Source organism: Caretta caretta, chromosome 2 (assembly GCF_965140235.1).
Source record: "Caretta caretta isolate rCarCar2 chromosome 2, rCarCar1.hap1, whole genome shotgun sequence".
Classification (NCBI taxonomy): Eukaryota; Metazoa; Chordata; order Testudines; family Cheloniidae; genus Caretta; species Caretta caretta.
In genome coordinates, this window is record NC_134207.1 from 119,480,594 (window position 1) to 119,507,257 (window position 26,664).

General features: G+C 42.0%; 2 protein-coding genes and 1 long non-coding RNA gene across 4 annotated transcripts in view; 2 read left to right on the forward strand and 1 right to left on the reverse strand.

Annotated features, from left to right (window-relative positions):
- Positions 1-4,487, forward strand: part of ECI2 (enoyl-CoA delta isomerase 2) — a 64,847-nt gene extending 60,360 nt beyond the window's left edge. For both annotated transcript variants that reach the window (XM_048839764.2, XM_048839765.2), the window contains exons 8-10: positions 1,403-1,492; positions 2,723-2,866; positions 3,839-4,487. In XM_048839764.2, the coding sequence (XP_048695721.2) occupies positions 1,403-1,492; positions 2,723-2,866; positions 3,839-3,994 (390 nt within the window). In that variant the 3' untranslated portion in view covers positions 3,995-4,487. The remainder of the gene's footprint in view (positions 1-1,402; positions 1,493-2,722; positions 2,867-3,838) is intronic.
- Positions 4,488-5,722: 1,235 nt separating this feature from the next.
- Positions 5,723-25,834, reverse strand: LOC142071087 (uncharacterized). Its single transcript, XR_012667041.1, has 3 exons — positions 25,749-25,834; positions 19,687-19,819; positions 5,723-5,976 (listed from the first exon to the last, which is right to left on the reverse strand). It is a non-coding gene; the product is annotated as an uncharacterized LOC142071087 (long non-coding RNA).
- Positions 25,464-26,664, forward strand: part of FAM217A (family with sequence similarity 217 member A) — a 28,017-nt gene continuing 26,816 nt past the window's right edge. Inside the window, exons 1-2 of the mRNA XM_048839762.2 lie at positions 25,464-25,674; positions 25,758-25,851. Of these exons, the coding sequence (XP_048695719.1) occupies positions 25,613-25,674; positions 25,758-25,851 (156 nt within the window). The 5' untranslated portion in view covers positions 25,464-25,612. The remainder of the gene's footprint in view (positions 25,675-25,757; positions 25,852-26,664) is intronic.

Below are 26,664 nucleotides of genomic sequence, written 5' to 3' on the forward strand. Positions count from 1 at the left end.
GGGTCCAGTCCTGCAAGCACTCTGTGTATGGAATTCACTGCCAGAATCGGGCCCTTTGTAACTCTTGGATCCTGCCTTGGGTCTCCTCTCGATGAACTTGTTGATACCATTATTTATTCCTTTTTAGGCTGTGTCCCCACTGTGATTGAAACTCTGCTAGATGCTATTGTGTTTAAGTATGGTTGTTGCCGTTTAGCTACCCTGAGAGTGGTTTTGGCCATCAGTGCTATAAACCCCTCTAAATAGGCAATTTAATCATGTTGGGGGATTGATAAACCCGGTCAGGGGATTGTGTTCTATAACGCAGTTGGGTCTTATATGTGTAGAGAGAACCAAGCTGTATATTAACAATGTGTAATGGGGTTCACTACTCACCACTATCACTCCTCTTTGAGGCTTATCTGGGGATTAGTTCACCACTGATTGGACATCCTTTCCTTCAGTCACTCAGTCCGTTGTCTCAATCTCACCCTGCAGGACTCTGGGTAGTTGTCTTCTTTGTAACTCAGTCGTCTGGTCTGGTCACTTTAGTTCTCCCCTTCCAGAGGTCGGTCGGTCGGTCTGTCTCTGAATAAGCTGTGTCTCTGCTGTTCCAGGCAATCCCCTGTTCTATGTCCAAGACTGTGCCACTTTCCCAGTGGCTGATGGGGAACCTGGGCCTGCCCTCTACTTCTTCAGGCAGGGGTGCTGGCACAATTTGTATAGTGGGGGTGCTGAGAGCCATTGCACCAAACTGTAAACCCTGTATGTAATGGAAACCATTTCAAGCCAGTGGGTGTGGTAGGACCCCTAGTTCCAGCACCTATGACTCCAGGTGCCAGCCCAGGGACCCTGAGCTCTGCAACTATGATTTACTTACTCCCAGCCCTGGTTACTACTTCCCTAGGCTCTGTTCTACTCCCTCCTTCGATCCTCTGGCACCTCTGGGTTTACCCCCCATCTAAGCTTCCTCTGTTCCCTATGACTACTTCCCCCTTTTGCTTCTTGCTGGACCCTGTAATGTGACAAACTGCCCTCCTGTCAGAAAGTGATTACATACTATTTCCCCTTGTCCCCCCTTCTGTTCTCAGCTTCTTAGCTTTATAAGAGCCCCCACCTGTTCCTGCCCAGATGAGCTTCATTCTTAATTAAGCTTTATTGATCCATAGCTCCCCCCTTGGTGCAGCCTACGTGGTAAGTTGGTCCATCTAACCTACCTTAACCCCTTCAGGATTGGTGTGGGTGAACACCCTATCACACCATGTTGCTAAATTGTGTTTTAAAGCCTGTGAAGGTAATGGGTCAAATTAATCTCTGGTGCAACTTCATTGTAGTCAACTAGACTCTAGTATTTTTCTTCTGTTTAAAATGACAAATTTAATGTTTGATTCCTCACTTTAAAGCTGGATTTACTCTTTAATAGGCCACATTTCACACCCCATTTAGTGAACTTGGCCAGAGTCCAGAAGGATGTTCTTCTTACATGTTTCCAAAGATAATGGGCTTATCCAAGGTAAGAGAACACAAGTCTGTACTTTAACTACGTACTTTCTACGTAAGTTTATTGAACTCCAGTTTTCCTCAGTAGTGCCATCCAGCTACATGAGTGAGAAGGGTGACTGTGGGAGAGTCATTTAAATGGAGCCCACTCCCATTGTGCTTTGCACTCTGTTTAATTAAACTTTTTTTTTAAACATGAGGAAGGTAGTCAAATAGTATCACCAAGGGCACTGAAATAAAGAGAAAACTGAATATCAAAACTAAAAAAAAAAAAAATCCACTGCCAGAGGTATGTAACCCTTCTCTCTCTCCCCCAAACCGTGTATGTCAGCTTTCCCTGAGGGCTTGCATCTTTCCTCCAGCAATGGCAGAGGCAGTTGTAAAGTTGTCAGGAAGGATATTGCACTAAAAAGCACCTTTCAGCTAAGCACCTCTGACAGGCAGGGAGCAGTAGTTGTAGGTACTCCTGCTGAACCTTTGGGAAAACTATATATTCAGTCTTTCCTCAGTTTTGTTAGGAAGCTTTTTCACAAATTCCAGGACCTTTCTCTACTACCTGTTAATGGCTGAGTTATTTGTTAGTCTCCTATCCATAAACTCATGCATTCGCTCTTCTGAGCCTGCAGTGGGAATAAAAAAAATCCAATAAAAAGGCTTAAATGCACCCAATCAAAATAGAGCAGATCTTATCTTCCTATTACAGTTGTGTAATTCCCATTAGCTGTTGTTTAGGTATGCCACTATGATAGGTCTGGCAGTTTTAAATAGCTATATCAGGTTGCCTTTATGTTAACAAAACTTCTCGATATAAACTGTGACAGTTTTGTATAGTACATAGGGAAATAAGTGCTTTCTAGTCACTGGGAAGACAAGGATGATCTTTTCAGCAATTTACAGAATGCCAGTCCCTGTTCTGGAGAATTTAGAATAACCGAGTAAGTAACAATTAGCTTTGACGTTAGCAAATCTTGGGTGATCTGAGAGGGGACAGCCCATCCTGTGCCAGATTCTCTGACAGCTGTACCACTGCTACCCCACAGTGCTCTAGGATGCGACCCCTCAGTGAGCACCTGTGGCCAAACCCTTTTCAGAGAACAGAAATTAACAGGCAACATTTAAGTTTCCTTTTCTACTATGAAAAAGAGCACTGTAAACTGGAGGCTTATGTTTCTCTATTTTTCTTTTTAGTTTCTTCATTCTTGTGTTTTATTAGATTGACAGTCTTTTGTTTTCCTTCACGCAGGCAAACGAGATGCTTCTTTTCAACAAGAAGTTGACTGCAAGGGAAGTGTGCGCCCAGGGACTTGTGACTGAGGTTTTTCCTGACAGGGCTTTTCAAAAGGAAGTTTGGATGAGACTTAAAGCTTATGCAAATCTCCCCAAAAACGTTAGTATTTAAAAATTGTGTCTCTACGGCCTGTAACAAGAGAGAGGTTCCCGCTCTCCTATGAGCAGACACTATAGCAAGGTACTATACAGAGTCCAGACTCACCCTCTTGGGGTTCGGCTTTATTGGTAATTGAAAAAATAACAAACCTCAACCTACGTTTTCTTCTCAAGCTTGGTTGTTCCTATGGTTTTCCCTCCAGGAATTAATGTCACAGTTGCCTCTCTCCCAGAGGCTATCCTGGTTGAAGTTGGCAAGAGGCACTTGCTCATCACTTTCCATTCAAGTACCTTTAAGAAATGAGCTGTTAATCAACTTGAAAATTATGTGCATTTGCCTTGGATGCTAACTCCTGCAGGGCTGACAGAGATACTAGTTTCAACAGCTTTTTTAAATGTATTTAATAGATACAAGTTTGCTACAACTGCTATCATGTGGGATATTCATTTTACATACTTACCTAGGAGTGGTACCTTCAGCACCTTCAAAAGTGGATTACTACACAAACCAACAAACAACCTACGGGGAATAAAATCCTGAATCTCTGCACATTCATTTCTCTCCCGAAAAGAACCTACATCCATAGTCCATCTCTTTTCTGACTGCTTGGAATGTGTAGAAAAACATAGTGAGCTGGTCTCATAATAGAGACACTCATACCAGCAGTTTATAAAAACTCCATTTATATTTGGAGCTGCAGGTAGTCTAACAAATTCCCAATTGACATTTGTCTGTCCACACACATTCTGGGCATTGACGGGATGGATGTATTGTTCCTCCTGAAATGGCACCCTACTAAGTAGTCTTAGCAGCAGCCCCTGTGTAAAATGCCAATTTAAATTAAAAATCTAACTGGAATACATACTACTTTTCAGAATGCTGAACTGAGGAGATGTGTAAAATAACACAATTTGTACTATGTATGCCTCACTAATTGTGAGCTTTTGTTTTGTTTTTGTTTTCTTCTCCCAGTCCTTGGCTCTGTCAAAGCGGTTAATACGAGGTGTGGAAAAGGAGAAGCTGCATGCAGTTAACTGTCAGGAGTGTGAACTCCTCACGGAAAGGTGGTTATCTGACGAATGCAGGACTGCTATTATGAGCTTCTTTGGGAAGAAATCAAAACTCTAATTTTTATTGTTGGTGAAGATCAAGCTCCTGAAGCTCATCTGTTTATCCTCACTGAAATAAATTTTAATAAATGAATACACTTTTGGGGGGGTAAATTCTAGTTGTGCCTTTTTATTGATGTTGATTATTACTGTATTAATTATTATATAGAAACAATTTCATAAAAATTTTAGTAACTTGTAAGTTTTATCTTTCTGTGGCCTGACATTTTATATTCAGACATGAATTTGTGATGCCAAACACATTGGATCCTTCGGCCTGGGTTGTTGGCTGGGAAAGCATTCATTGCTTTACATGCTGAAATGATGTCTTTGAATATAACTACAGCTGTTTGTCTTCCAGAAGGAGTCACGGATTCAATAGCACCAAATCTTGATAGTTCTTGGATAACTGAGTGATAGTCATATGATGCTAACATGTTTCTTTTTATCCATCTAATATAGGAAAGGAAATATTGTATAAGTATAAAATAAATATTAATATTTGTTCCTAACTCTTGCAGCTCATTATTGCTTTAGTAAAGTGACATGAAGGGAAAAGGCCCTATTACTTTAAATAATTCCCTGAGGCTTTGTTGATGTTACCTTGTTTCTTGGCCTTCCAAGTGAATACTGCTCTTTAAAAAGTGTTCACCTGGCAGGCAGGCATACAGATCTTCTCATTTTATATTTATTTCCAATGTTAGAAATAACCTCTTGCCCAAGGCTGGAGCACTAAAAAGCTTGAAAGTGCAGAAGATTTTTTAAAATGCTGTAAAGACTCAAATCTGATATTTTCAAAAGAGAATAGAAAAAGTGGTTGCATATCTGCATATTATCAGGGCAGCACATCCTGTATTGCAAGCTGCTGCTCTGGCAGATCTCAGCCTGTGACTACGGGCAATGTTTCCATGCCTATTTGTGACCAGTATGGACACTGTTCAGTCCACACTTTAGATGAAACCATTATATAATCAACCACATGCTTCATTCTGACTGTCCAGGCTAGGACAATCTCCCTAGCCATTTGCTTATCAGTAGCTGCTAGTAATGCTGTGTGAGAATAACTTTGTCAACTGCAGGTCCAGAACAGCTCATTCAGCTTGAATGTGTTCAGGAAAGATATAATTATAAAAATGTCTGATGGCATTTTGAGATGTCTTAATTCCTTCCACTCAAGACTTGTATCTTAAAAGGGCACATTTCAGAGAGGGTGAAATGCGCTTAATTTAGGCCCAAAATGTAGTTGTTCTTTAAAGGGAATTACAAACCCTAACTACAGCAGAAAATGTTTTCATGGATTTAAGAAATGTGGCTGGGATTTTGTCCATTAACTTCTTTTAAGTCAATGGGGCCATATACAACAGCATTGAGCCGTCTCGTGAGATTCAAAGAAACTGCTGTGTAGTTTTAGCACATCAGATGAACAAAGTGCAAAAAGTAAATGGCAATAAGGTGGAAAGTCAATTGTTTTAATAATCAAAGGTTTCAGCAACATAGGTAGATTGAAAAAAAATTCTTGTTGTGTCTGACTCTCTCTAATCCCTTTGCCTGTAAAGCTAGGGGCCTTAATTACCATCTGACAATCTGTGTATGGTGCAAAAGGAAGATAAAGCTGCCACAATGGGGCCAAATTTTGCTAGTATAAAACTGGAGTAACTCCACTGGCTTATTTCTGTTTTACATCAGTATAAGTGAGAGCAAAATTTGCCCCATAACACCTCCTAAAATAGCTTTCCTAGCTATATCCCCACTTATAATCACAGTGTTAAAGATCTCTGTCTACAGTATCCTGACAGGATAAGACTGATGAGTTTTACCTTACAATTACTGCTGACATCGTGGTGTCCTTTAAATTCAGTCTGAATTGCCTGTATTTCTCAGCAAGCCTGTTGGAAATATTTCTTTTCCAGAGTGGTACGTGGTCTGGCTCTGGTGAAAGATAAAGCTCACGGCGTAGCCCCTTACTGGTTAAAATATTTTCAAAGCTGAAGCTGTGGAAACCTGTACTCAAGCAAGAGAGAAATGAAAAATATAGACTGAACCTTCAGTTCTCTTGGCCAAGATTTTTTGTCACCAGCAGTGATTTTGGCTGCCTCAATGTTTGGGGGACTAACTTGTGACACCTTAAAGAGAGCCCAGTTTTCAGAAAGCACTGTGCACCAACCCCCTGGAAATCAGGATCTCTTAAAGTGTCACAAATTGGGCACCCAAAATTACTAGTCATTTTTGAAAATCTTGGCCCTCAAACATTATTTTAAATAATCTATTGCAGCACAGAACCTGCTTCTTTATATGGCGTGGCTGTGTTGGCAGAGTCTCTGAAATCTATCCAGGACTGATGCCTGTCATGAAAAGTGCCATCTTGAAATTTTTAATAACCAGAAGTAGTTGGAAACTCTCTTTCTTTTCCTTTTATGCTGAAGATGGCACCTCTAGTAGCTGAGAGCCCCTCAACACCAGACTAATGTATTGGGTCAGTACTGCCAACAGGGAAAGATTGACACTGAGTGAGCAACACCACTTTCAGCAGCATCGAGGTTAGTGTTGACCTGGCTTGACCCTGTTTAGTTTGTACGTACTAAGGAGATCACAGACCTAAGTGGTATGGCCCCAAGCAAATTAAATGAAATCTGAACATAAGTTTGGGATTTTTGGGCTTGTAACAATGATACTTTAAGCAGAAACATTAAACTTCATTTATCCTGTTTGAATTCTGCTTTCTGGACCTGTCCTAATAAGTATTGCCGTTATGAGCAAGTATTTCCCACAGCAACCATCTTTGCATTATTAATAACTAAATCAATTTGGCTTTCTAGAGTAAGAGCTTTCCTTAATATGTCCGACCACGTTCAAATAACAGTCTTTCAGGAATTCATGTAAGGTTTTCCCACTAATTGGTTTCTAAGCATGTCATCAATCTTATCACTAAATTCACATGGTTAGGTGCTTGTTCCCTAATGCAGAGACTAAGGCACAGCTGAAGAGATGAAGGATCAAAGAAGTGGAGCACAAATAAAACTAAGAATGTAGATGAATAACAACATTCCACAGCATGAGGGGTGAGAATAAATGGACAGACATTTATCTGTTGCATTTAGAAGAATGAGAGTTCATCAGAATGGGAATTTACAGGAATAGTGGAAGTTTGAGTTTGCTTGAGCTCCATGACTGAGGTAACAAAATGACGACTAGGGGGTGAAATACTCTAATTAATTTCTGATTGGTCTTTCTCAGGCAAAGATACCATTAAAGTCAACCACTGTCATCAGATAATTCAATGGGCCAGCACCGTTACCAACTCCTGTGATTTTTATTGTGAGTCCTGCGATATCGGGGTGGTTTTTTTTAAAGCCCTAGTTCCTGAAGTCATGCCATTACATGAGAATCACAACTATCTTTTTTTTTTTTTAAAGAAGCATGTTCCTAGCCCTCATGGTTGTGGAGAGAAGTTGGAAAATGTGACCCCTAAATCAGAATGCAAATACAAAGACCGCAAAATGTATTATTTTAAAAAATCATATGATTTTTTTGTGTGTGGATGCTGACTCATTATTTTGAATCTTGAGGCTGGCAATACAGCAAAAGGGGGAAATGATTTGAGAATCATTCGCTTATTTATATGCAGTAATACAATATTTCTGTTGTAACCACATTATTTAATCATGTCCATAGGATAACAGTTAAAGTTTTAAAGGTTTTTTTTTAGTAAGCATATACTTTAATAAAGGGGAAATTTATTTTATATCATGTGTGATGGAGGGAATAGAATACAGAAGAGCTTTGCAGTACTCTGCTAAACAGCTGCTGCATTCTGCTCTAGAGTTGGCTGCATTTTAGTAGTGGGTGAAGTGATCCTTCTATATAGACCTGATTCCCCCAACTGATCTAAACAGGTTGGGATCTCTCTACTTGTTTAGAGCCCCACTTACTTCATAGAATCATAGACTATCAGGCTTGGAAGAGACCTCAGGAGGTCATCTAGTCCACTCCCCTGCTCAAAGCAGGACCAATCCCCAACTAAATCATCCCAGCCAGGGCTTTGTCAAGCCTGACCTTAATAATCTCTAAGGAAGGAGATTCCAACCTCCCTAGGTAACCCATTCCAGTGCTTCACCACCCTCCTAGTGAAAAAGTTTGTCCTAATATCCAACCTAAACCTCCCCCACTGCAACTTGAGACCATTACTCCTTGTTCTGTCATCTGGTACTACTGAGAACAGTCTAGATCCATCCTCTTTGGAACCCCATTTCAGGTAGTTGAAAGCAGCTATCAAAATCCCCCCTCATTCTTCTCTTCTGCAGACTAAATAATCCCAGTTCCTTCAGCCTCTCCTCATAAGTCTTGTGCTCCAGGCCCCTAATAATTTTTCAAAGGGCTAGCTGTGTCAGCCTGGATCTGTAAAAGCGGCAAAGAGTCCTGTGGCACCTTATAGACAAACAGACGTATTGGAGCATAAGCTTTCGTGGGTGAATACCCACTTCATCAGATACATGTAGTGGAAATTTCCAGAGGCAGGTATAAATATGCAAGCAAGAATCAGGCTAGGTATAACAAGGTTAGTTCAATCAGGGAGGATGAAGCCCTCTTCTAGCAGTTGAGGTGTGAACATCAAGATAGGAGAAACTGCTTTTGTAGTTGGCTCGCCATTCACAGTCTTTGTTTAATCCTGAGCTGATGGTGTCAAATTTGCAAATGAACTGAAGCTCAGCAGTTTCTCTTTGAAGTCTGGTCCTGAAGTTTTTTTGCTGCAGGATGGCTACCTTTAAATCTGCTATTGTGTGTCATTTTTGTTGCCCTCCACAGGACGTTTTCCAATTTTTCCACATCCTTCTTGTAGTGTGGGGCCCAAAAATGGACACAGTACTCCATATGAGGCCTCACCAATGTCAAATAGATCGGAATGATCATGTTCCTCGATCTGCTGGCAATGCTCCTACTTATACAGCCCAAAATGCCATTAGCCTTCTTGGCAACAAGGGCACACTGTTGACTCATATCCAGCTTCTCATCCACTGTAACCCCTAGGTCCTTTTCTGCAGAGCTGCTGCCGAGCCATTCGGTCCCTAGTCTGTAGCGATGCATTGGATTCTTCCGTCCTAAGTGCAGGACTCTGCACTTGTCCTTGTTGAACTTCATCAGATTTCTTTTGGCCCAATCTTCTAATTTGTCTAGGTCCCTCTGTATCCTATCCCTACCCTCCAGCGTATCTATCACTCCTCTCAGTTTAGTGTCATCTGCAAACTTGCTGAGGGTGCAATCCACGCCATCCTCCAGATCATTAATGAAGATATTGAACAAAACCGGCCCGAGGACCGACCCTTGGGGCACTCTGCTTAATACCGGTTGCCAACTAGACATGGAGCCATTGATCACTACCTTTTGAGCCCGATGATCTAGCCAGTTTTCTAGCCACCTTATAGTCCATTCATCCAGCCCATACTTCTTTAACTTGCTGGCAAGAATACTGTGGGAAACTGTATTAAAAGCTTTGCTAAAGTCAAGGAATAACACGTCCACTGTTTTCCCCTCTTCAGTATGGTTCCACGCAGGCATAAGTATTAGCCAGCACTGAGCAGCTTGCAAAATCAGGTCCACAATTTGTGATTCTGGATCCCTTTGGATGAAAAGTGCTCTACATAGTAAGGACCTGATTTCTGGAGGTATTGCGCATCCATAACTCCCATTAAAGTCAAACATTTCTGTGAGTGCTAAGCATGTCTGAAAGTCATGCCATAAATGTATATTATTTTTTGTACAAGGTGTGCTCTGTAATAATAGCCTCAACCTTGATTACCTGAATGTCTAAGATATTTTGATCTAACTTATGGTTAGCACCATCAATATTTAATTTCTTTCAGGAACTGAATATTGTTGGGGTCTTCACCACCCCCAAGATGTTTTTCTACTGAACATTCAAAGATCATAAACAACAATCATTTTAGTGTAGTATCATATATCTTAATTTCTCTTAGGGTAAATGCAAAGTTGATAAATATATTAAGGTAGTGGTTTTCAAACTGGGGTACGTATATCCTTAGGGGTACACAAACTCTGTAATGATGGACAGCGCATTTTATTTAGTAAGAGTTGGCAATCTAATCATAGGTATATTCTGACCCTATGTCAGATGGGGGTGCGTGGTAGACTACATTATTTGGAAAGGGGTATGCAGCCTAAAAAGTTTGAAAACCACTGTATTAAGTAACTGCTGCTTCTTTTTAATGGATGTGTGGTCATGTTCTTACACGTTCCAGAGTAAGAAAAATGAAATATATTGAACAGCAATGTAAAAAACAAATGATATTTAGAACACCTTTAGTCAGTGAACTTCTTGTTCCTTGTTTAGAATAGGAATAGGATCCTTTTGAGAGATACTCAGAGATCAGCCCATGTTGTATTGAGAAATTGTTACAGTATTTTAGGAGAAGGGGCAACTTGTATTCCTCAGCCAGGAAGGGACTAAAATTAGAAATTAGCAAATTTGGTGTTGAGGTCACTTGACCAGGAAAAAGTTCTGGGTTAGCTTCTCTGCTTTTCTCTAGATCAAGTGAAAGAAGCCAACTCATCCTGCCATCGGATATTATGGACTGACATAAATGTTGCCTTTGTGGGAGCGGAGTATGGAGTATTTGTTGTGTGTAGGTGTTTTTTTTTTTCTTTTTTCAAACTGTTAGGCCACAATTCTGCCTATCTTAGTGACACCTTCAGTAAATTATTCCTTTAGTTAGGGATGAGGAGAGTAGTAGATGTCTGGTTAGTTAAACTACTTTATTAAGTGTGTCTGATATTCTAATTAGGATCTGTTCTGATCCCATGGCTCTTTGGTACTGACTAGAGATGGGCCTAAGCCACACAACCTGAATCTGGATATGGTTCAGATTTCAACCCAGAGATAATGGGATGTTTAAATTTGGTGTTCCTGTTGAGACCCATCTCTACTACTGATCTGAATGCATCCGATGAAGTGAGCTGTAGCTCACAAAACCTTATGCTCAAATAAATTGGTTAGTCTCTAAGGTGCCACAAGTACTCCTTTTCTTTTTGCGAATACAGACTAATACAGCTGCTACTCTGAAACCTACTACTGATCTAGGAAATCAAGTAATTCTCCTGATCTCCATGTTTGAGGAAGAGGAGAACAAGTTGAACTCTCCATTCCCTACAAAGAACATTCATATAATCATTCAAATCAGAAACTCTGAAGACTTCAGAAAACTGAGTTCCATCTGTACAAGTATTTTACAGGTACCTTGAGCACAACCTTACTTTCTCCTTCCTTGAGAGGAGACAAAATTCCTTATACTTGGACTTTTGTTCTACTTTAAAAATCAAAACACTATTTCCCTAGTTGATATTGATTCTGAAGCCCTAGGATAATGTTTTAGTGACTGCATCTAGAACTGTCCGTTCGGATCAGAGCATTTTCATCTTTGATAGTGAAAGGAGTGAATCAATAAGATCTGGGTTCTTTATCTGCCGCCTCAATCACTGGTGTGAGATAACTTGTGTTCTGCCATTCACATAGATGTTTTTTCCTTTGTAAGGTGTAGTTGAGACGGGAGTCCATTTTCCCCATTCCCAGCTCACCAACCCACCTGCCTCCTGAAACTCACGTTAAATTTCTGGCAGTAATCTCTCAGGATTTAAAATCTCATTATGTAGCAGGATTGTAATTAAACATTATAGTTATATTGCTTTTGTCTTTGTGGCAAGAAATTCTCATTTTTAAAGTTGGAGTTTTAACTTTTTATTCAATTCATTTTCTGAGTTATCCCCTTGGTTCCATCTGAACTTAATAACAGTTTAACTTCTGTTTCAAATGGGTCCAAATGCTTCAATTTTCTAAAAAAGTCTTTCAGCTTTAAGTGCTTTTAAATTTAAATGATTCTTAGAATCTTTGAACTTAAATAGTCGAAGGTATTGTCTTTTCTTCTTTACAATCTTTTGAGAGGTGATTCTTGTCTTCCTGAGTTAGTAAGGAGGTTGCTTAAACATTGCCAGATTGCTAATTCCTCAATTAATATAAATACGTGAATACTCAAATGGCTTCTTATAGTAGTAACCAGTTATAGGCAAGTTCATTTGATTACATATTGGTACATAAATCATCTCACTATTCAAGTCACAAGGATATCAGGAAATTGTTACATTAAATGCCTACATTCAGATCCTAACCAACTGCAAATGAACATAGCAAAAAGAAGCTTACAACATCGTAAGCATTTAAGGCATAAATGAAGGATTCTTACTGGTGACTGGAGTTCTTAGAGATGGCTCTGCATATTCACACTTAGAGGTACTGCACTGCCTTGTGGTGCCTCATGGTAGAACCTTCTCCCTTCTGAGTGTCTGTTAGCATGCTCTTGCACCCCCAGCCTTTCCCCTCAGCATTTCTGAAGGTCCTGAGAGCAAGGCTATATAATGAGTGCAGCGCCTGTTATCACCTCAATTCCTTCCACTGCAATGGCAGAGAACAATAAGTGACTAGGATTCTGACAAAGAGGGGAAGGTGGGTGGGAAGTGTGAATATGCAGAGCCGTCTCAAAGAACTCCAGTTACAAGTGAGTAACCTTCATTTCTTCTTTGAATGGCTCTGCATATTCCCACTTATGGGATAGACTGATAAGCAGTGCTGAAAATAACATGGAGCTAGGCACAGAGTTGTAAATGAATAGAGACTGCAGCATCGCTCTAACAAATTCAACGTCTGCATTAGCAGCTAAGTCCAAAGCATAATGCGTAGTGAAAGTTGTGAACAAAACTCCAGGCAGCAGCTCTGCAAATCTCCAGAGCAGAGACTTGTTTAATGCAAACAAAAGTGATTGCCACAGCTTTTGTCCCAGGTCTAGGAGTATCTACTAATGAATAACATTCAACAATAAATAGCTAATTATAAATAGCTAATAATAGGATGCATCGGATGAAGTGAGCTGTAGCTCATGAAAGCTTATGCTCAAATAAATTTGTTAGTCTCTAAAGTGCCACAAGTCCTCCTTTCCTTTTTGTGGATGCAGATTAACACGGCTGCTACTCTGAAACCTGTCAAGGAAGGACAGTATGTGTCAAAGGAGGATGCACAGTAGATAAGTCCTTCATACACTTCTTAATGGCATTATATACAAACAATGATCTACTATCAAATAAAGTATCTACTATCAAACAAGGGCTCACTTGGCAGCCATTTCTGCCTTTAACAATGAATTAACCCTTCATTTTTAAAAACATAAAATATTCTAGTGCACAGTGTATGGATACTGAAGCAGAAGAACCACCCTTTCCAGTCATCCAAGTCACAAATCTGGTCTATTCTGACTTGTAACCATGTCTGGTTGACTGCTTCCTAACATTAAGCAGCACATTGCAAACAGCCAACATGTAACTCACAAGCCAAATGCAGCTACAGACACCTTCATCTTTAACATGGAGGATGGCCTGTGGAGATGACAGTTCCCAGCATATGGTATTCCACCTTGATCCAAGTGGTATCACATGATACGACTCGTCACTACCAAAGGCCACGCTTCAACGGTAAAGAGGAGGGCACCTGCAATCTCCACTTCATTTCATACATTTTGGGTGCTGTTATTCCTGTGCTATTGGCAACTCGCATCTCTCCAGCAGAAGCCAGGCCAAATTTTGACGCCCCTGCCTGCCTCATAACTATAGATTATACACACATACATTCTCCTTCCTCCTCACTAGTACACTGATAAAGCAGCTCCTTCAGCGGATCCTTCAGTTTGCAGTGAAGTCTGGACAGTTTTATAAACAGTTTGTAGATATCCTCCTCCTTGTTATAGGAGTTAACTTTCTGACACTTTCCTAGAGGGGGCAGTTTCAGGAACGCTTGCTCCCCAGACATCCTTCTTGAAGAGAGATGGCCCTTTATTTCATGGGCCAAGGTAAGTAAACACTCTTGCAAGACAGGCTGAACTCTCCTCTCTCCTTTATAGACAGGCTGAACAAAGTGCCCAGCTGGTGGGAATCGGGCTCTCACATCTTTGGCCTTGCTGCTTTGGATCACAGAAGTCACAATAGTTCCATGACATCACAAAAAGACAACTGAAGGTGGAGAATGTATGCTCCATCATACTAGATAGTGGGCTCAGGAGCTGAGTGGTTACATTCTTCTGCTCTATTGCTTCATATTCTAAGACTAATACTGGGTCCGTAACATCAAGTGGACTCTGACTGTTGACATTGCTATCTCCTCCCTCTAGACTAAGAGCTCCAAGATCTTTTAATTTCCTGTGTTATAAGATGAATAGTTATAGGTAGTAGTAATTTGGATTATTAGTAGGATTTGATTATTAGAAATATAGATAGTTTGGTTTTGTGATGACCGGGAAACCCGCATGCAAGTTAATTGCCTACTGGGCACAAAGGTTGCGGATCTCACAAGACTGCTAGATAAATGTATGTGCATTGCTGGGGAGGAGCCAGTGGTCATGATGCATGTAGGTACCAGTGACATAGGGAAAGGTAGGTGAGAGGCCCTGGAGGCCAAATTTAGGCTGCTTGGTAAGAGATTAAAGTCCAGGATCTCCATGGTAGCATTCTCTGGACTGCTTCCAGTTCCACACACTGGGCCAGAACGACCGGCAAAACTGCAGGGCCTCAATGCATGGATGACACAGTGGTGAAGGGAGGAGGGTTTTATTAAGGTTTATTAAGAACTGAGAAACCTTTTGGGTAACAAGAAGCATATGCAGGAATGATGGGCACCACTTAAATCAAAATGGAACCAGATTGCTGGCATGTAAAATTAAAATGGTCATAGAGGATTTTATAAACTATGGGCTGAGGGTAAGCTGACAAGTGTGCATCAGTACACAATTCAGGTGCAGAAATCCCTTAGCAGATATGTTGACTTTCTAATGTGCCAGGGGGTGCTCCCTGCTCCCCCACTCCACCCCTTCTCCCAAGGCCCCATCCTGCCCCGCCTCTTCCTGCCCCCGCTCCTCCCCTTTCCTCACCAGCACTTCCTGAATGCCATAGAACAGCTGATTGTAGTGGGTGGGAGGTGCTGGAAGGGAGGGGGAGGCACTGATCAGCGGGCCCGCCAGTGGGCGGGAGGTCCTGGGGGGAGGTGGGGGAGGAGCTGATGATTATTTTTTAAAAAAAGGAGTATAGTAGTAGGAATATACCACCTGACCAGGATGGTGATGGTGATTGTGAAATGCTCGGGGGATAAAGGAGGCTACAAAGGCAAAAAATGAAGTAATAATGGGGGATTTTGACATCCTCATATTGTCAGGGGATTTTGACTATCCTTATATAGAGTAGGTATATGTCACCTCAAAAATTTCTGGACAGAAATGAATACCTATAGGAAGAGCTCATCCTAGAACCCACAATGAGAGAGGCAATTCTTGATTTAGTCCAAAATGAAGCACAGGTTCTGGTCCAAGAGGTGAATATAGCTGTAACAGTAACTATAATGTAATTACATTTAATATTCTTGTAGGGGGAAAAGGCCAAAGGCACCCACCCATAATAGCATTTAACTTCAAAAAGGGAAGCTGTGCAAAAACGAGGAAGCTTGTTAAGTGGAAAATTAAAAGGAAAAGTCACAGGGATGAAATGCCTGCACTCTGTATGGAAACTTAAAAAACACCATAATAGAGGCTCAAACTAGACATATTCCCCAAATAAATTTAAAAAAAAACCAGTAAGAGGACCAAAAAAAGTCACCATGGCTAAACAGCAGAGTAAAAGAGGCAATTTGAGGCAAAAAGGCATATTTTAAAAAAATGGAAGTCAAATCCTAATGAAGAAAATAGAAAAAGGTATAAACTCTGGGAAGTCAAGTGTAAAAATAGAAGACGGTGACCCAAAAAAAGAATCTGAAGAGTAACTCGCTAAAGACACAAAAACTATCAACAAAAAAATTATTTAATTCAGAAGCAGGAAGCTTGCCAAACAGTCATTGGGGCCACTGGATGTCTGAGGAGGTAAGAGAGCACACTAGGAAGGGAAGGCCATTGCAGAGAATCAAAATGAATTCTTTATAATGGTTTTCACTGCAGAGGATGTGGGGGAGATCTCTATATCTGAGCCATTCTTTTTAGTTGACAAATCTCAGGAACTGTCCCAAACTAAGGTTTCAATAGAGGAGGTTTGGAACAAACTGACACATTAAACAGTAATAAGTCACTGGGATCAGATGGTATTCACCCAAGAATTCGGAAGGAACTCAAATATGAAATTGCAGAACTACTATCTGTGCTATGTAACCTATCACTTAAACCAGCCTCTGTACCAGATGACTGAAGGGTAGCTAATGCAATGCTGATTTTTTTAAAAAGGCTCTAGAGGTGATCCTGGAAATTACAGGCCAGTAAACCTAACTTCAGTACAAAGCCAATTGACTGAAACTATAGTAAAGGACAGAAATATCAGACACAGATAAAACATGATTTGTTGGGGAAGAGCCGACACAGCTTTTGTAAAAGGAAATCAGGCTTCACCAACCTATCAGAGTTCTTAAAGGGGGTTAATAAGCATGTGGACAAGGGTGATCCATTCCATATAGTATACTTGGACTTTCAGAAAGCCTTTGACAATGGCTCACCAATGGCTCTTAAGCAAAGTAAGCAGTCATGGGATAAGAGGAAACATCCCCTCATGAATCAGTAACTGCTTAAAAGATCGGAAACAAAGGGTAGGAATAAATGGTCACTTTTCACACTGGGGAAAGGTAAATAGTGGGGTCCCACAACGATCTGTACTGGGACCTGTGCTGTTCAACATCTTCATAAATGATCTGGAAAAGGGGAGTGAACAGTGATGTGGCAAAATCTGAAGATGATACAAAATTACTCAACATAGTTATTTTATTTTATCTCCATGTGGAAAAGCATAAGAGCAACTTAATAGCAGAAACAAATTATTTTTTCATTCTCTTAACTCAGAAATGACTGGCACAATTTTTCCTCAGCTTTTCAGAAGAAACAAAATAATTTTTAAGCAGAGGAGAAACTTGGCAAATTCATCCGCATAGAGAGAAACTGTGGATAGTTAAAAGTACATGAAAACAAGGTTATACTGGAAATGATTATGAAACCTTAATTAGGCTGGTCAATGTTAGTGACTGCTTCAGTAATAACTGGAGGAAAAAATTTGAGCAAACATACAAGGATTTATGCCCAGATCTTCAAAAGTTAATTCCTGGCTATTACAACCTAATAAATCTTGTGAGAAAGAAACTGGGTTTTTTTCCTTGCATATGTTTGGGACCAATTCCACCATGCCAGCTTTTATGACAGCCTCTGGGCAGGTCTACATTTAAAACACTGCAGCGGCACAGCTTCAGTGAAGATGTTGATGGGAGAGCTTCCCCCATTGGCATAATTAATCTACTTCCATGAGAGGTGGTAGCTATGTTGATAGGTGAAGCCCTCCTGCTGACATAGTGCTGTCTACACTGCGGGGGGTTAGGGGGGGTTAGGTCGGTATAACTGTGTCATGCAGGGGTGTGGATTTTTCATACCCCCTGAACAATGTAGTGTTACCAATATAAGTTTGTAGTGTAGGCCTGGCTACTCTGATGTAGTCATTGTCAGTTCTTCCGATTCTGAAAATCCTGATCAAGTGTGAAACATAAATATTGATTTGTTTTATACTTAGGGTTGTTTAGTTCACAAAGTAACTGTGGGGTGGAGCTAAGTGCTGGGAAAGTTTATTCGTTTAAGGACTAGACATAGGATAATGGAGCCTTTTCATTGAACATTTTGGTTCCATTCACTGACCATAAAAAAAATGTGTTTAGTAAGCATGAGAACATGCCTAGCTCTTTAAAACTCAAAATATGGCTATTACTACCTATGAAAACAACAATTTTCAGATGTGTGCATATTAAACATATAGCCCAGCCAAAATGGCTTGCCCACAATCTAAAAATAATGTAGACCATAATATATTCTTCAGGTGTTCATTTACCTATTTAGTGTAAATTCAGTCTGAACAGTGTGTACTATCAGTCTCATGTAATATTGCTGCAATCCACATATTAAACCCTAAGCTGTAAGTCCTCCTTAAACCTTTTGATTGGGTCATAATGGCTTTGTGATTGATGACAGAGTAAAATTCTGAAGAACAGAGTTCTAATAAACTTGTACTTATAAAAAGTATACAGCAGCACATTGTGAGATTATTCAATTGAAATCATGATTTATGATTTGCTATGATGTCAGGAAACAAATGTTCAGACTCAACTTTTATGTTATCATTCACCAATTTTATTATACTTTCCGGGTCTTAACTTGGTTTATTATTGATACTTTTAGGATGTTAAAGTGGTGTTTTAAGCAAACATTTATTCCCCCCTCACCAACAGATAGCAATAAACTGCTACATATTTTGTTTCTATGATTTGATGGCAATATTCCATGTAGTTAAACTTAAGATATATCATTAACTTAATTGATCCCACAGCATAGTTCTTGTCAAATTTTCTCTGCCATTCTAGTCAGGCTCCTCTAATCATGCCATTATGGCACATAAAGGCAACTGTTGTATTCTCTCTCAACACTGAATCTTCCATTTATGCTGCTTCTTATTATAAAGCACTTGGGTCTCAGCCACAAAGAGATTCAGCAATGTGCAAATAGAGAAGATGATCTTAAGAATACTTGATGACACTGCTTGGAGGACAACATTTTATTCCAGGACAATAGAGTTGATAGATTTCACTATGAGGAAGAGGATTCTAGACAGTGTTTTAGTGCCAAAGAGCAGTAGCTTCAATTTAACTGAAACTGTGGGCTTTAAAATAAAGCATAAAATATTGACTTAAAAAAAGCAGAGATTGATATTAGTAAGTATCTGAAGGACAGGGAATACATTTACATGGAGTTTAGTATGGATTTAATAGCATTTCAGATACGACATTAATATGAAAAGTCAAGGAAATTTGTAGGAAGCAACACTACAGATATAAAACTAGATGATTAGAAGAATGCAGACAAATAATAAATGGAAACAAGTAGACATGGAGAAAGGTAACAAGTATTGTCTGCCAGTACTTGTTGTTGGAACTAATTCTCTTGCAGCAAGAACAAATTGCGTAGTATTGAAATTCACTAAGAGAAGGAACAGTGGACTCAGATGAGAGAAGTACACAACTGCAAGAGGTTCTGAAGATTTAGTTGTGGTGAGGCAATGGATTTATTTTGTGCAGAAACATGTTTAGTCTCAGCTAAGCACACACACACACACTTCATTTATCACTCATCAAAAAAAGGGGGGGGAATTGAGAGTAAGCATGTTGCATCACAAAACAACAAAATTTTTGAAAAGATTATAAAGGAGTAAAAGAACTGGCAGTTAGTAAAAGAGAAATATATTCCCAACCTTCTCAATCATCGTTTCCAGTAATAAATACTATTACAGGATAGGAGAATCCCAATTTCCTTACTATGTAAAAGAATAAGCACAACTGCTACAAATGGTTTAACTTCTTCTGAAATGATTTGTAACTCCAAACACTTGATTTTTTTACAAGTGCCACTCACGCAAATTGTATCCCAAAACACTTTGTGCAGACTGTAGAATACAGTAATAGAATTAAAATAAAAAGTAGCATCTGTGGCAGAGAGAATAGACATAGGCAAAGGAAGAAAATATGTTTGAAATGAAATGTGAAGTTAGATTTGGTGTAAATGCCTAGATAGACCTACGGTTTAGTCAGTGAAGAGAACTGTTACTTACCTTACAGTAACTGTTGTTCTTCTAGATGATTTCTCCATGTGGATCCCATTCTAGAATATGCTCCTGGCACCCAAGATTGGATTTTTTTGGCCAGTAGTGTCTGTTGGGGGCATGCATGCACTCTCTTTGCACCCTGCACTCAAGGACAGAAAGGGCACATCATCCCCAAACACCAATACAAAAGAGAATTCCAAAGCTAAAGGATTTTGCATTACTGTGGAAGGAGGATGGCTCATGGGATCTGTGTGGATAAAATATCTTGAAGAACCACTGTTACTTACATTACAGTAACTGTTCTTTCTTTGAGTATTTGATCATATGGAGCCAACTCTAGGTGATTGTCTAGCAGTTGTCTCCCTAACGAGGTGAATACCAGGAGTCCTATTTAAATAAGGACTGTAAGACTACCCTGCCAAATTGAGTGTCAAGTGTAGAGTCTACCACTAGAGAATAATGATTGGTAAAGGCATGCATCAAGCTCCAAATAGCTGCCCTATAGATTTCAGATCTAGAGATGCTCCTCAAACAAGCTAAGGAGGCTGCCTGAGCTCTAGGACTGTGCTTTGATCTGAGAAGGAGAAGCTAATTTATTCATTTCATATGAGATCCTGATAAAGTCTGACAGTCACTTTGAGAGTACGGTACGCCTACACTACCCGCCAGATCAGTGGGTAGTGATCGATCTATCAGGGATCAATTTATCACGTCTAGTGTAGGCGCGATAAATCGAACCCCGATCGCTCTGCCGTTGACTCCTGTACTCCGCCATGGGACGGGGGAGGGATAGCTCAGTGGTTTGAGCATTGGCCTGCTAACCCCAGAGTTGTGAGTTCAATCCTTGAGGGGGCCATTTAGGGATCTGCGGCAAAAATTGGGGATTGGTCCTGCTTTGAGCAGGGGGTTGGACTAGATGACCTCCTGAGGTCCCTTCCAACCCTGATATTCTATGAGAGGCGGAAGCGGAGTTGATGGGGGAGCGGTGGCAGTCGACCCCGGACCGTGAGGACACGAGGTAAGTCAACCTAAGATACGTCGACTTCAGCTACGCTATTCTCGTAGCTGAAGTTGCGCATCTTAGGTCAATCCCCCCCCCCCCCCCCAGTGTAGACCAGAGGCAAAATAGCTTGCCCACTAGACAGATCTCCAAAAGTTGCAGACTGTGTGAGCTAATAGGAAAGGGCTCTCAATGTACCTTGTATGGAGTTTTGCTTCTGCAGGAGATGAGTGAGGACCTAGGTAAAAATACTGGTAAGTGTATGTATGTACCAGTTCAAGTGAAAGTCTGAAACTACTTTGAGTAAAAGTTTTTGGTGAGGTCAAAGAGTAGCTCTGTCTTGTGAAAAGAAGTCCTGCCATTAATGCCTGAATCTTGTTCACCCACCAAGCAGATGTAAAAGCCACCAAGAATGCCATTTTAATAGAAAAGGTGGTATAAAATACATGATGACAAGCTCAAATAGGTGTTCCATCAAAGGTAGAATACTACATTTAAGTTCAGGGAGGGAGAATTTCCTTAACTGGTGGAAAAACATGAACCAGCCCCTTCAGAAATTTAGTCCCAGTCAGGTGTGAAAATACTGTTAGACCTGAATGGGAGGGTGACATTGCTGCAAAATGAACCTTAATGGAGCTGACTGAAAGACCTGAGAGTTTCTGGGATAATAAATGATCCACAGTGATAGGAGTGGAAGTCTCCAAGGGTTGAAGATGATGTTAAACAGCCCATAATGAAAAATGTTTCCTGTTGGCTTTATATGTAAAACTCAACAAAACTTTCCTGCTATAAATTGGAATGTCCTGCATTGTAGCAGAACAACATATGTCTACCAAACTTAGCCAACTATCTCATACTAGCAGATGTAGAAATGATGTAGATGGGTCCAGATGTAGAATAGGCTCTGCAAAATGTTTTCTGGAAGAACTGGGAGTATGAAGATGGACAAACTTCTAGATGCATTGGCTCCAAGTACCAAAACTGGTACACCCACGATTGTGCTGTCAGAATTAATTTGGCATTGCTCTGGCTTATTTTCTGAGGACTCTGGGAACGAATGGAATCAGAGGGAAAATTTATCTTAGATTTGTGTTCCACCAAATGGGAGCATCCAAAGGGAGCCTGGGCGCATTCCTCCTTGGGAGCAAAATAATGTAACATTTCTTGTTTGAGTTGGCTGCAAAAAAGTCTGTGGTGGAAACGTCCCATAAATTTTTCATAACTGTGGGGACTGAACCTTTCAGGGTTCATTTGCAAATGGGAAAGCACTTCTGGCTGAGTTGGCCTGCTAAACTGTTCTGAACCCCAGTCAAGTGCAGGGCTATCAAACTGACAATGTTGAACTCCCCACACCCATCGATGAATAATCTCCTGACACAGAGGGGATGATCTTCTTCCTCCTTGTCTGTTTACATAGTGCATCACTGCAATATTGTTTATCAGAATTTGGATGGTGGTCCCTTGATGAGAAGTAAAAATGCTTTGCGAGCCAAATTAATGACCCTGAGTTCTAGCACATTTATATGTAGCTGAGATTATGTTGGGAACCACCATCCCTGTGTCTGTCTGAAGAGGTTTCAGGTGTGCTCCCCAGTCTTGTCTAGAGGCATCTGTTACAGGAGTCTTTATAGGGGATGGTGATGTGAACATCACACCTTGGCAGACATTTTGCAGATCCTTCCACCACAGCAGAAATGATAGAACCCCAGGGGGAAGGACTTGTACATGCATTGTGTGTCTGCTTAGCTGATGGATCCATTTTAACTAACCCTGAAGAGGCCAAAGATGAAGTCTGGCATGTGGCATTGCATAAATGCAAAAGAATATATGACCCAATAAACTGAGACTGATGGGTTTTTTGAGTGTGAAGAGCTATTATGAGACGCCCTGTGATGCAAAATCTGTTGTGAGGGAGGTAAGCTTGCTGATATTGAGTTGAGAAGTGCTCCTATGAACTCTATTGATAGACTAGGAGTGAGACCAGACTTAACTAATCCAGAGACCTACCAAGGAGAACAGATGGAGAACCACCTACACAGTCTTGGTGACCTGCTGTGACCATTTCCCCTGAATCAATAAGTCACTGACATAAGGATAGATGTCTTCACAGATGCACTACTACCACCAGTAGTTGATGAACATCCTTCATGCCACAGAAAAACCAAATGGTAGCACTCGGAACTGGTAATGAATGTCCTTCACCATTACATGTACTTCCTGTGGAGTGGACAGGAGATTGGGAAGTATGCATCCTGCAAGTTGAGAGTCGTGAACCAATCCAGTAGATCTAGGGAGGAGACTGTAGAGGCTAGATTGACCATCCTGACCTGAAGACTATGGATGAACTTTTTGACTCACCTGAGGTCCAGTATGGGATGCTACTCTCCTTTCTTCTTCAGAATAAGGAAGTAATGGGAATAAAATCCTCTGCCCTAAAACTCAGTTGTTCTCCTTTGTATGAGTAAAAAAATCCTCTACCCCAACACCCTCTCTATTGCACTCAGATGTAGAGGAGAGTCTTGCTCTTGTAGCACTACTAGTAGAGCCACCTTGTCAATCAGCTGATCTAAGGACCTGGAATTTAGCTCTATCGTTGAGTCCTCTAAAAGTTTTTCCATAAACTGGGAGATCTTGTCTCATTGGAGGTAGTCATATTTGGCTAGCAAAGCATGGCAATTGGCAATCTGAAAGCTAGCAGAAGAATTAGACCTTCTCCTGAGTAGGTCTATTTTTTTTCAAATATTTACCCTTGGTGTTGACTTTGGCTAATTGTGTTGCTTAGTTTTCTCATGAACAGCAGCTACTGTTAAAGAACTGGAACACGAGGAGTATAACAATACTCAAAACCTTTTGGAAGGACTCAGTATTGATGCTCTTTTTGTTTGGGAGATAGCTAAGAGGGAGGCTGGGTCTGTCATTGATCCCTGACTGGTTCAAGGATACCTCTGTGTATGGGCATTGCCAATTGACCTTGAATTGTATGGTGTAATGCATCAAACTAGTTATGTTACTATTCTTGTACAACTTCCAAAGGATTTCTAAGGTGACAGCATCCTCTTTAAGAGATCTTGAAAAGCCTTAAAATGGTACATTGTAGATAGATTGACCACTTCATCCAGCAAAGATGAAGAAATTGTCAAAGGAATAGAAGGATACATATGATCATCATCCTCACTTTGGATTTCCTCTCCCAAATCACGAGGGTCACTCTGCCAAGATGGTTGCACTAATCTTGAAGGCTTCACAGTAGGACATGACCTATTCCTAGACAAAGGGACTCTCAAAGAATATGCAGCAGATTAATCAAGTTGAGGGTTCCAGTAAGGCCAGGACTGGTTACCATAAGGATAGGCCATATGAAGCTAAAGTGGAACTTGTAATCTGCCAGAACAGCGTCTCCTGCAATGAGAGGAAGAATGCCCTGACATCCCTTTCGCTGGTTCTTCCTCATGAACTGACCCAAGAAAAGAGGAGGCAATCCTTGGAGAAGGACTTCTGCTATAGCTAAAAAGGAAGACTCAGAATAACAGAACATAATACATCTTCTCTGTAGGATGTAATGATCTCCGCAGAATCTGAGGAAGTTGAAGAGAGCGGTTGAGAGTGATCTTCTGTGCTGAAGATGATGAGTGTAGAGAAATCTTCAGGGAGGCTATTAAGTCCCCAGATGTAGTAAAGGTAGCTGGACAGAAGCTAACTGCACCACACTGGCATTACTGATGAAAGGAGTACCAACTAAGTTGGTACTGGAGTGGGATGCAATGGAGAAATAAGTGAAGAACAGAGATATACCAAAAGGCTGTTCCAGCTGGTCAAAGCAGTAGAGATGACTCTCCATCTGGAAGAGGTGAGATTCTGTGAAGAAATGGACTGGAGAGCTTGGTGCTTAATGAGCAGGACAGGGAACAGAAGAAAACCTAGAGCAAGTTCTGGGAGGGCATATACGAACTGGATCCTAAACAAATAAGGACCCAATTGAGTTATCTGAGAAGGAGTTGTTGTGTAGTTGCTCTCTTTTGTATGAGTAAAAAAAATCAGGCTTTGCATTCTATATATGCTGCAGTAAGGAGAACTGGAATGTGGAGAGGCCACAGACAAGGGAAATGCAATATCTAAGGGGAGACGAGATGAAGGCCTAGACTGAGGATTTCATCACAGGTGGTGGAACTGAGGTAGTGGTGTAGAGGTGGGGCCAAGCAAACATGCAGATGTGAGACAAAGCACATTGAGAATGAAGATGATGTGAGAGTGGAGAGTGAAGAAGGGAAATCCAGGTGGGCAGGAGACACGAAAGGAGATAGTAAGAGAAGGCAGGAGTGGAGGCGAAAAAGAGTGAGATTGAAGAGGATTTGACTGAGTGAAAACAGAGGAGGAAGAGAAGGAAGCAGACAGGAGAAAAACTGCTGCTCTCTTGCCCCCGGTTCCTAAGATTTCAAATTTAGTTGTTCAAGAAAACAGTTGTCCCCATATTTGGGCTTGGTGGCCTGGGCATGTTTGGCAGCCCTCAACACAAGCAGGCTCCAGCTCGCTGGGGGTCCACACACCCTGCCCCGACCGTAAATCTATAAAACGAAGTAAGTGGCACAGCTTGGGCCTGAACTGCTCTAAAACCTCCCCAAAGGGGGGGGGGGATTGCAGCAGGGGGTCAGAGCGGCGGGGGCGCCAGACTCCCCCCCCTCGACCCCCCCCCCCCAACGTGGGCCTGAGTGCGGGACGGGGGGTGCAGGGAGCTGGGGGTAGAGACGCTCAGGGGCCGGAGGGAGAGGCTCGAAGCGCTGGCTCTCCGCCCCCCCACTGGGTGACAGGCCTCCGTGGGGCCGGGGCAGCGGCTGGGCCCCGGGCCGGTTCCCATAGCGATTCCTTGTGACGCGGGGCGGGGCCGGGGACGCCGCAACGCGGGGCCGGCCGAAGCGGAGGCGGCTGGAGGGTCCGATGGACCGGCCCGGCAGCGGGGCCGGAGTCGCTGCGACACAGTCACCCGGGAGCTTCCGAGGGTAGGTGGGGGGGCGGCCCGGTCACCCCAGGCCCGGCCCGTGGCCTGCCCCTCACGCCCCTGCGCTTCTCTTACCCCCCCCAGGTTTGGCAGGAGGAGCTGGCGCTGCAGCGCTGTGGACGGGGGAGACTTCACAGGCGGCATCTATGGCACCAGCCTCTCCTCCGACTCCCGCCAGGTACGGGCTCCCCGCCTCCTCGCTGCTCTGCAGGAGCAGAGCGGAGCCAGCGCCCCCGGGTGGGCTTGGCCTGGCCGCGTCCGGCGGGGACGCAGCTGGTCGGTGGTTTCTTTGTGAATACACCTTAAACCGCTGCCCTCGGGGGCACCAGACACGGGTCACGGGCGCAGGGACGTCGCCACCTGCCGTAGTGCTGGGAGTCCGGGGCTGTGGTGCCGGTTTCCGACTTGCACGCTCCCTTTCAGGGGTCGGTAGTTCCTGGCCGTGATCCCCTTCTTCACCTCGCAGCCTTGCTGCTTCTGCTCGGGCTCCTGAGTCTGCAAGCGGGACACAGCCACCAGCTTTGACCCCCCTCCCAGGCAAGGTGAAAACAGGCCCCTACTAACCGGAAAGCAGGAGTGGCTACAGGTTGTCACAAGGAGACTCTGCCGCTGGGGTTGTAACACACTCAGCACGTCTGTGGATCAGGTGCGGAGGAGGTCAGGTACATTACCAAACAGTGGACTCCACAAACACAAGGACATCACTTCATGCACACAACTAGTGTTACTGAAAAAGCCAGTGGTAATTCTCATGCAGGCAGTTACTGATGCACAACCCTAAAGCCCCAATCTCGTAGTGAACCCTATACAGACAGACCCAGCTTTCTGTCTGGAGCACCAGTCAAATTCATAGGACTTTGCAAAGGAAAGAAGGTCTGCCCACATGAAGCCCCCTGCAGGATCAGGACCGTGATCAGTAAATTTCTTTGGGATACTTTGAGATTAAAGGCACTATACCAGGGGTGGCCAACCTGCGGCCCCGGCGCCACAT